Source organism: Chinchilla lanigera, unplaced genomic scaffold (assembly GCF_000276665.1).
Source record: "Chinchilla lanigera isolate Chin_1 unplaced genomic scaffold, ChiLan1.0 scaffold00072, whole genome shotgun sequence".
Taxonomy (NCBI): Eukaryota; Metazoa; Chordata; class Mammalia; order Rodentia; family Chinchillidae; genus Chinchilla; species Chinchilla lanigera.
In genome coordinates, this window is record NW_004955473.1 from 3,409,358 (window position 1) to 3,420,869 (window position 11,512).

At 38.8% G+C, this 11,512-nt stretch overlaps 1 protein-coding gene across 1 annotated transcript; it reads right to left on the reverse strand.

Annotated features, from left to right (window-relative positions):
- Nucleotides 1–596: 596 nt before the first annotated feature.
- On the reverse strand, nucleotides 597–1,522 carry LOC102029959 (olfactory receptor 13H1). Its single transcript, XM_013523051.1, is given in 2 exon segments — nucleotides 597–1,021; nucleotides 1,024–1,522. Coding segments are annotated over 2 exon segments (924 nt in total).
- Nucleotides 1,523–11,512: the final 9,990 nt, after the last annotated feature.

Sequence of the window (11,512 nt, forward strand, 5' to 3'; positions counted from 1 at the left end):
GGGATGGGGGAAATGGTGTTGTCTTTATTATCAATTCATAGAGATATTAGGTCTATAAAAGCAACTATTAGATTAGAAAGAAGTAATTATATATATTTATATGTATATATATATCTGCAGGAAATAGTTGTGGTAGAATTTTCTCATAATTCTGAGATTCAGTGGTGCAAGGAGTTTGTGATCACACAATAGGACTTGTCCTTAAGGTTGTAAAGTCTGGCCTTCGTCTTCTGGCCTTTTATTACAACATTCTTTGTCCTATTTTCCAATTTCAGTTATACTTTGCTTGCTGCTGATAGTCATAAGAGATTCTGCCTGTCAGTGAGGAAATGATACTGAATAGCTCATTTACCATAAGGTAAGTAACCTAATGGATGACCACTAACACCATCAACTGCAAAGAAAGAGCAAAAGTAGTACCTCTAATGGAAATTCAAATCTCAGTAGGAATATTCTGGGGTTGGAGCACTTGCTGAAGCTTTTCACATATCAATCATCTATGCTTCCAAGGGTAAAGTCAGATTCTTTCAAACACTTTCCCCCATCATTGAAAACATAACTGAATGTTATTTTAGAATTTTAGTAGTGAAGGAAGCTTATGCCATTTTTGCCATAACTTTCCTCATTGCCCCTTTAACATTCTTGTTCCTCAGGCTATATATCAGGGGGTTCAGCATGGGTGTCAAAGCCCGATAAAACACTGAGGTAAACTTGTCCTGGTCAGGGGAGGACTTGGACTGAGGTTTCATATACATGGAGATGGCTGCGCCATAGGAGATTGTTACCACAGTCAGGTGCGAAGCGCAGGTGGAAAAGGCTTTGAACCTTCCCTGTGCTGAGCGAATCCTTAGGACAGCAGCAGCAATTCGGACATAAGATAGGAGTACAAACCCAAAGGGTAGGAGCAGGGTAAAGATTCCAGTGATGAGGATCATAAGCTCATTGAGGCTGGTATCAGAACAGGCCAGCTTAACGAGGGAGAGAATTTCACAGACGAAATGGTTGATGACATTAGCCCCCAGAAGCGAAGCCTCAGGGATAAGACGAGCATGCAAGTGAGCACAAGTGAGGCTCCCCATGAGGTAGCAGCCAGCCACACACATATTGGACCACTCATGACCATAGAGTAGCGCAGGGGATTGATGATGGCAACCACACGGTCATAGGCCATGGCAGCCAGGAGGAGACACTCTGCTGTGGCCAAGGTCAAGGAGACGCTCATTTGGGTCAAGCGTCGTGGGTAGGAGAGGTAGGGATGGGTAGAGAAACAGTGCACTAAAGCCTGTGGCATGGAGGCTGTTCCATAGCAAAGGTCTAAGAAAGACAGATTACTAAGAAAGAAGTACATTGGTGTGTGGAGGTGAGCATCGAAGTGGATGAGCAAGATGATAAGTCCATTTCCCAATAATGTGCTGAGGTACGTGATCAGCACCAGTGTAAAAAACGTGCTTCTCCACTCAGGATAGTTAGAGATGCCGATGAGGAGAAACTCAAACACTGCTGTGCCATTGCCTGCAGCCATCCTTTTCTCTTGCCACAGTGCATTGAACAGGCGCCAGCAGGGCTGCCTAGCATCCCCTAAGAGAACACGCAGAAAGACAGGAGGCATAAGCAAGGTGGAAATAATCAGCATGTGCAGGCTCTTTCTCTTTATCCTATTCAGAAGAGACAGAACACAAATGGGATTTCTAGAATGGAAACAGAGGCAAAGGTAGAGCTACTCTCTTTGACCTCAGGAAAATGGAAAGCTTTCCACCCTTTTGAATGCAGTGTTATGAAATTCTCTGGTTTTCCTCCACCAGATGCCTTCTTGAATATTTTGTGCCAACTAAGAAGAGAAGAAAGGGAGGCGATTTTCCTGACTCTTGCGTGTGTATTCCTTTTTTCAAGACAAATTAGAAGCATAGATACAGTTGAACTTCAGCTAGCTGAGGAACCTTTTTTTTTTAGCTAAATTCTGCCTGTTCTTGGGGCTAACTCCTAACTACACATGACTCCATTTCTCACAGCATCAGGACCTCCCACAGTGTCTGGCATAGAGGAGTACAAATTACTTCTTTGACCTGAACCAATATTATGTAAAGGGAGAAACTCCTTGAACCTTTCCAGCCTGTGAAAAGGCCTTGCTAATGTCCCACCATTGAAGTTACATTTCTAGATTTTCGTGTACTTTATGTTCTGTGGCTGCTCAGCCCTAGTTAAGAGTGTGAAAACCTAATGTGATGTTTATGAAAGTATGGGTGCTAAGAGGGGGGCTTGGGTGCACAGCCTGCGTAAAAAGAATCACTTTTCTCACCCTCGCCACTATCTTTCAATTCACCCCAATTTATTTTTTATAGCTTTTTCCAATATCTGAAATGACATTAATGATTAATTTATTACTGTCTTCCCCTCCAATGTGTAAATTTATTGAGGACAGAGAACTTGCCTACTTTGTTCACTGAAGTATTCCTAACACTCAGAACTGTGCTTGGGGAATCACAGCGATCAAATAGATATGAAATGAATATATAACATCCCACGCATTCATGAGTATTATCCAGAATCTGTCACTGCTCTTGCCACCTGCATGGCCATCCTCTATTCTAAGACATCGTCATTGCTGATTGGGATTTTGTCAACAACTTCTTTACTGGTTCCCCTCTTGTTGGTCTTGTCCCTATTCAGTTCAAAAGAGACAGTTAAATTATAAATTACATCACATCACTTGTCTATTAAAATTTTTCTTTTTCTCCTGAACTATGATGGACACATAGATATATACATGCTTAGTCTATGAATATTTGTGAGTGTGAAGATAAATATACACCCATGAAATAGTCATCATAAGTAATGCCATAAGGGTAGAGGAGGACGCTCAGTGGTAAAGTGTTCATCTAGTATGTTCAAGGCACTGGGTTTCATCCTCAGCAAAATACACACACACACCACCCATTCCCACACTGCTGTAAGTCTAACTATCACCTCTAAAAGTTTCCTCTTTCTCTCTCTTATCTTTGTGATGAAAATATTTAACAAAAGATCTACCTCTTGGGGCTTCTGTAGAATACCTTCCTAGCATGCCTTAGACTTTGAATTCAATCTCCACTACTGCAAAAAAACCTAATGAAAATCCCTGTCCTCCAAACCAAGATCTACTCTCAACAAATTTTCAAGTATGCAATGCCATATTGTGAACTGTAACTTCTCATTCAACATCATTATATGCCAGTCTCCTTACTATGGCCCACAGGACCCTATATGGTTTACCTCTCCATTACTTTCCCCATTACCTACCTCTCTGATTCCAGTTCCTAGTACCTTTTCCTTGCTCACTTTGGTCCAATCACAATGGCCACCTTACTGTTCCTCAGCACTAAAACACATCCATGTCTCAGAGACTTTGACCACATTGCTCTATAGTCATGAAACTATTGCAACTCCACATTTATGAAACCCAACATCTTTGCACCACTTAATTCTGGTTCCACTCACAAGGTATCTTTTCAGTGAGTCCTTCCTCAGTCATCCTGTCTAGAACTTCATCTCCATCCTCGGGCATTTCATATCCTTTCTTTCAGGATTATTTCCTTCATATAATTACCTCTAGAATGCTGTATAATTTCTCTATTAATTATGTTTATTGACTGCCTCTATCAACTACCAAGTATACTAAGTCAGTTTGGGGTATTTTTCTTCTGTTTTCTTTTTCATTACTGTATGCCCTAAACCTAGAATGCCCTAAATCTGGTTCATAGTAGACAATCAATAACTGTTTGATGAATGAATGTGTGAAAGGAGCTATTTCATATGGAAAGATAATCTCTCTTTCCATCCACCTTTTCCTTTGACATTGCAATTTATATACCAAACACCCCTTAATGCATTTGCACTCCTTCATGAGTCTAACTCTCCCTTGTCTTTCTAATCCCTTTCTTAAAGCTTCTGCTGCTCCCTGGCTATGTCTCTAGAGAAGTTTCTTACCCTCAATTGGCCTAAATTTTCAACTCCAATCTGTTTAAATTGAACGATGTGTAATAGTTGTTCTAATTCTAACAAGGTAGAATTCTCTAATTTCTCATAGATGAAATAAAAAAAGAGACTCATCAGAGTGATAAGAATCCACTAATTTTCATCCTTTTTTGGTAGGAGCATGTGGAGTAGAGAAGAGGCTTGCTAAGGGATGGAATTTCTCTAACTTTCTCTGAGATACGAATTTCATTTGGCCTTAAGTTTTTTGGGGAAAAGATTTCATGACCATGCCTCTCTCCAACCTGGCCTCCCAGTAAATCTATCCCTCTGTCTCATTCTCTGTCTTACTCAGCCTCTCCGACAGGCTAAGTACACAAGAAGGGTGAATATATGGATACAAAAGTGATTGCTACTCACGAAGAACCAAACAAACATAAGAGATGGAGGAGATAATGATCTGCCTTCGTAGGAGTGTCCCCAGAACTTGATAGACTTAATGCTGCTTTTGGCTGTATTCCTCGTAGGACTCCAAGAGCGAAGTTTGCTTTGAACTGCCCCTACCCTGGCAAATCATCTCACAGAATGAGAGCACATAAAAATCAGCACCAAATGGCTATATGAAGCCATGCCCTGATGCCTATTATATTTTAAATTGGTTCGGTTGGGAGTATATTTAGCTCCCAATTGTCTACATGTGGGCTATTCACAGGTGGAATGTCTGAAAAGAGGAAGGGCAGGCTGCACATGGGAGGACAAACTGGTTTCACATACAAGTAGACAGATGATTTTATGCGATCTAAATATGTCTGTTCTTAGAACTCTATAAAACATACCGCTTCTGCTGTTTAATATTAAATTTTGACAAATAAATCTTTTCCATCTTTATATAAGTCTAGCATACCTAATGAACTGCAGGGTGTATTTTGTTTCTTTAGTATTGAAAGAAGGGTTGTAAAGCCTATTGCTCACATCTCATGAGCACAGTAGAAAAAAAATCGATGAGCCATTTGACTAAAAATGGGTTATAAGTCTGTGACTGTAGCCCACTCTTGTTTGTACCTGGTGTTAAGCTTACTGAGATGTTGAAACTGAACCCAAGACCTTGTCTCATTTAGTAGTATGTTCGGACCCATGAAACTAAAATTGATGACAATTTCCCTCTCACACTTAAGGGCTACTCAGCATCTAAACTGAGGAAAATATTTTTCATCTGGTCTGGGCCTGCCCTCCGAAGAATGTACTGAATGTCTCATACCAGAATTACCACTGAAAGATTCCTCGAAAACTGAGTGCAGAACATTTCCTGTCTTACTCTTGTTACCTGCAATTAAGTGCACATCCTAACTTCCTTTTGACTGATAGCTCCCACTTGTCTTCCTGGAAACTGACTCTACCACAGAGATTGTTAGAGACCCCAATGGATGAGACAAGGAGAAAAAAGAAATTAAAGCTTTTCTTGTAACCTACTCACTGTTGCAGGTAGAGGGAACAGAATGGGCCTGCCCCGAAGAACAATTCTCCCAGGCTTGTCTGGTTTGGAACTGTTAAGCTCTCCCTACAGACTGTCCTGGCAAGATTTCAAAAGCCTTCCCAAACTCTCAAACTTCCAAATGCCTGGGCATCTCTGAAGAAAGAAAATTCTTTTCGATTAGGTCAAACATCAACTGACAAACCTTTTTATCTACTGCCCTTGGTAATGGTATCTAATTAAATTATTTAAGTCCTTGAGTGGACATTTCCTCCACTGATGTTTGAGGCATATATATTCTTATTCAATTTCTTCTAGAAAAGTTATAACCAGTAGAGGACAGAGGTCACTTGAATTTCCTGCATTAAGACATTTGGGTTATTTCAATTTGAAACCTGCTATATTAGGCATCTTGTGCCTCTTGGCAATGTTTATGTATTATTTTATCTTGGTGACCTGATGCCTAACTAAACCAAATTGTCACTTTTGTTAACAGCAGGGAAACAATAACCACACTTATGCACCAGGACTTTAAACTAAATTAGATGTCTTTCACAACAGACCCTGGGCTATGTACAAACCCTATCCAGTTTCCTAGTCTTTCTCCATCACCCGCTCTAAGTACTGGAGCATGAAAACGTAGAATCTGATACCTCCACAATTTTGTGCATCCTTCAGACAGCAAGAAGATCTAATGCTAGTGTCTCTCCTCACCCATGCTGGAAAATGGGCTCAGAATTTTAATAGCATTATACTGGAATGGAAGGCAATATAGCCCTTTGGTTACTGCTGACTTATACTGCAAATGTAACTGACCAGAACTTACCTTTCATTAAGCAGTTTGTAGAAGCTGTGCTGTATCTCTTCTTCTCTCCAGTTAGTCTCAAATTCATCCATCTCTATGTTTACCTGGAAGCTGTCACCCAGCCTCCATCTCTTGGAGCATGCTGTGTTCTGAGCTAAATCTATAAATCTTATATGTTTGACCTACACATGATACCTGGGGTCCATTTCACTTGCAGATTCAATTTCAAATGCAGGGACTAAGTTGATGACCTGCACAGTAGCTTAAATAAGTTGAAGTTCCTAAGTGCTTCCAGACCATTTATCTCATATGTAGAGTTCAAAGTTTCTGATCTGCACAAAGAAAAAAAAAATAATTAACTTCCAAGAGCTTTAGGGAACTCATCCCAAACAGGTAATTAAGTTTTGCCAAATCAGAGCTGTTTGAAAACATACCCAAGGTGGCTTTTTGTGTAGGGAAAACAAAGAAAAGAGAAAAGAGACCTGTGAGTCCGTGTGACTTTCATACACCGTTGCTAGGTTTTCTAGAGAAGTGAGAGATCTTTTTTATTTTGGTCTGTAAACTCTTCCCATTGTGTCTGTATGAAATTGGTCTTGATACTGAGCCTGCAGCTGGTAGAGAAATGTTTATCAGGGAGCAGCTGGCATAGAGAGTGCACAGCAGAGAGTGTGTATGTTATTGATCCTCAGCAGAGAGTGTGTATGTTGGAATCGCCCTTATGTTTGCCTTTCCAGGCCCACTGTCACCCCCTAGCCTGCTCCAACTGCCTCCATGGCGTCTTTGGTCAACTGTATCACATCTGTATTTCCTCATTAGGCACTGAAGGTCAATTAGGCACTGATGGCAATTCCTCATCTATCATTAACATTCATTTATTCATTCATTCACTCTCACTCAAATACATTTGTTCAACCAATGTTTATGAGCACTCATGGTGTGTCAGACTACGTGCTTGGCACTGAGGACACAATGGCACAAAAACAATCCAGACATAGTTTCTAGTGTCAGGGAGCTTACTGTTTGTTGGAAAAAACTGGTATTGACCAAGAAATTGGGTACATAAATACACACCGGTGGCAAGTAGTATGCAGGAGCACAGTGACTGAGGATGGCTTATAGATTCTACCTCCTCCTCTGTTACCTCTGACTCCTGAACATGATCTCCTAATTAAAATCAGATTAGTTTCTTTGCTACACAAATACTCCGACTCTTTTTGCACTCACCCTTCAGATCTTCTGATAATTTGAAAAGCCAAAATATACCCAATGTTCTTTTAAGTCTCAGCCTAGTCCTCTGGTTATTTTGTATTTCTATAATATCTGGCTCTTGCCCTATACTATAGCTAACCTGAGGACAGATCATTGTTTTTCTGTTCATTTAACACTTCATGGTAGTGACAGTAGACACAATATAAGATGATAGGAGGCAACCAGGATAATGGTTATGGCTGTGTATTTAGGGGCTTACTGGCTCCATAAATTTTTCAAGTAATCCAAGGACTATGGGCCTCACTTTTCTTGTTTATTGAATGAGTAAGTATATGTAAAATGTTTGCAACAGTGCTGGCACATGGACAGTCTCAAATATTGGCATGTTAGCTATTTTATATTTTTCAAAATGTATTCACATAAATCAGTACCAACATTTTACATTTGAGAAAACTAAGGCCTAAAGCAATCAAGTGCCTTTTCCAAAGGACATACAATTAATTAAAAACAGAGAAGGCTGTAAAGCATAGGGTTTCTTACTTTCAGACTAGTGCCATTTGAGAAATTACCCATATGATCTTTTGCTTAGTGTTTACTTTGAAGACAAACATCTCATCTTTTGTACTCATCAATATTTTGTTCTTGTCCTTGGGTAGCTCTGTGTGACATAATCCAGGTACCAATATTAGTCTTTAGCTGAGGCTTGTTTCACTGCCAGTCAAAACATAGTTAAATTCAAGGTTGAGTATTATTTCCTATGAGGATAATTTAGCTTCAGTTAATAGCATGTCTACTGAATGCATCTCTACTATCATTTCTCAAATTGGTCAGAAGGGAGAACCTAATACAAGCTGTCTAGCTGTGGACAGATCATTTCAACTTTCTAGGCCTGTTTCTTTGGCTGTACAGATGATCACTGAGAACTATTCCAGTTATGGCATTCTTTATAGAGAAACTGTATTCAAGGCATTTCTTTTGGTACTGGGCCAAAAATACCTTTCTTTGTATATGGAAAACAACTAAAGAAGTTCATTGAAGTCCTATTAAAAAGGTACCAGGGTAAATTTGAGTTAAGTTGAAGGGGGAAACAGTAATGAGCTCTATAGCTAGAGTAGGGATGTTTGCTGGCAGTCAAATGAGGGTCTTAGGACAGGGAATAGCACGAGTTGTCATAGGCAAGAGGAAAATTAGGAGTTGGAGCCTGAGCTGGTAGGAATACACTTCACTGTTTGGGAAAGATTGTCACCAGCAGAAGACTTTATTCAGTAATTTTTGCTTCTAGTTCCTTTTGAAAAATTCTTAGAGGATGAGGAAAGAGAAAGTATACACTTAATTTTAGACATCTAACTGTGTTCTGGGAAAATCTTTGTTAGAGTCTTCAGGTGTCTGCTTGGAATTACACACAAATCCATAACCCTATTGTAGCAAGTGACATCTCTGCTCTCTTCCTTTCTCTTCTATTATGACATAGGCCTGGACCATGGATTAAGAGAAAGAATAGCAGAATAAAAGGAATAGTGAGGTACCAGAGGGGACAGACTATCTAAACGTCTCCAATTACTAAGAAAATTTATCTTAACATTGTAAAAATTATGTTCCCATTTTATGTTTGAATAATGTTCTTCTCCTGTGTTGCTGTAGGTTGGTCTAAGAAAAAATCAGAGCACTTCTAATAGCTTTGTGTCACAGAGATTATCCAGGCTCTGGGGGCATGATTAGCCTTGGTGCACTGCTCAAAGTTGAGCAATTAAAAACTATTTCTTATAAACCCTCGAAGATGCCACACTGGGCATTGTTAAGAACTTGGCAGACCTGGCACTTAACTTCACCTGAAACTTGTAGCCTATAATGACCTCTAATTGTAAACAGTGGAGAAAATTAGAACACTTCTTCAGGATGAGAGTGGAAAAAGTTTGAAGGCTTAAAAGTAATGAAAAGCATGTTTTAATCCAACATAGGCCAAGCCATGGGAATTAACTTCACAAACTTTTTATTAGTTTGACACAAGAGAGTTATAATGAATGTGTTCATTTAAAGGACACATACTTTAGAATGAGATTATCACACATGACCTCAATCTACAAATGCTTAGGAGAGATCTAAATTCTAGTTTTTGTCCTGTCACAAACTTGCCTATGATTATATTAAGTCCATTAATTTCTTCCTGTTTGTGAAATAGTGAACAGCAATCTCCATCCTAAGTACTGTCCTTGGGTGATATAAGGAGAAAATTATATATTGAGTGTAAAAGATAGTTGAGGATCTAAAGAAATATATTAGCTCATTGGATTATTTTAAGCCTGGGTTTGAATGAAATGGAACCAAATCTATAGAACTCATAATCAGGTCTAAATTTTAAGTTAAATGCACTTGATTTGACTATTTGGGGGGAATACAAATTCCTAGATGTATAGATTAGCTCATTTAATTACATTGGAAATGAAGATTAAGAAATGAAGTAATTTAGATGGAAAGCAATAAACAACGTGCCTAGAACATAATAAACACACGCGAAATATCAACTGGTATTATGGGTATTCTTTTTCATGTAGTCAGTTGATGCATTCAGGTTGGGGATTAGATAGGTTCTTGAGGAGGAACATAACTTGACTAAAACCTATAGATTCAGCACAGCTCACAGAGAGGTGGAGCAAGGAACTCTATGCAGAGGTCAGATTTCCTGAAAATTCTAATTACTTGACCTACTCATTTATTCATTAGCATTCATGTGTTTATTCATTAGATAAATATTTATTGACTGTAGACTGTGGTTTGAAGCAATATGTTAGGAGCACAAAGTTCAGGAATAACTAAGTCTTGGTTCCTAAGTTCAGCCATCTTATAACTTAGTTAGGAGATACAGCCATTTATTTATTTATTTATTTATTTTTTTATTTTAAAGATAAAAGGGGGGAAACATTAACAGACATACAACATTTTACAACACATCACAAGCACAATACAGACAATACAGAGTTACAAACAAAGTGGTAGGGAATTAACAATGGTGGTTGTATTACATATTGATATCTTCAAAGTGGCTTCTCATGAAAACAGATATAAACATGCAATACTGGTCAACCAAAGACTCATTGACAGTTTCTTTCAGCATAGAAATAGAAGACAGAAGAACAACCATGTTATCTATCCTGTATATACATACATACAGAATTTCTCCTTTGTTCTGTTCTCTTTTCCCACATCCCAGAAGCCCTTTACTCTTCAGTGCTTTCCTCATTTCACAGTGTCTATCATACCTCCGAGTTTAAATTAACTCTTTCAAGTTTTACACTAGTGACACAATGTGGTGCTTGCACATGTATGTTTGATTTATTTCACTTATGAGTATGGTTTCTAGTTGTGACCATTTAAATATAAAGGCCTCAAGTTTATCTTTCTTTACAGCTGAGTAATATTCCATTATATAAAAGTACCATAATTTTCTTATCCAATCCTCGGTGGATGGACATTTGGGTTGTTTCCACATTTTAGCAATTACAAATTGTGCTGCTATGAACATAGGTGCACATATATCACTGTGATATGATGTTTTTAGATCTTCTGGGAAAATACCCAGCAGGGGGATAGCTGGGTTGAATGGGGCCTCTAAACCTAGTTTTCGGAGGAATCTCCAAACTGATTTCCACAGTGGTTTCACCAGTCTGCATTCCCACCAGCAGTGGAGAAGGGTTCCTATTTCTCCACAGCCTCGCCAGCATTTGTTATTGGTTGATTTCTTAATGCTAGCCATTCTTACTGGGGTAAGGTGGAATCTTAGTGTTGTTTTAATTTGCATTTCTCGAATGACTAATGATGTTGAACATTTTCTCATATATTTATTTGCCGTTTGGAGATACAGCCATTTAAAACAGCTTATGAGAAATATTCAGATGCTTCAATAGGAATGCCAGCTAACATGTGTGGGAGATGAGTATCTGGTCAATTTTAATTGGTATCACAAGCTGCCGGGCAAGTGTGATAGAGTAGACAATGCTTAAACTAAGTCTTTAAGATATATAAATACTTGCCAGGATGCATGTTGAAAGAAAAATGAATACAGAAGCAGAAGCATTTCCTAA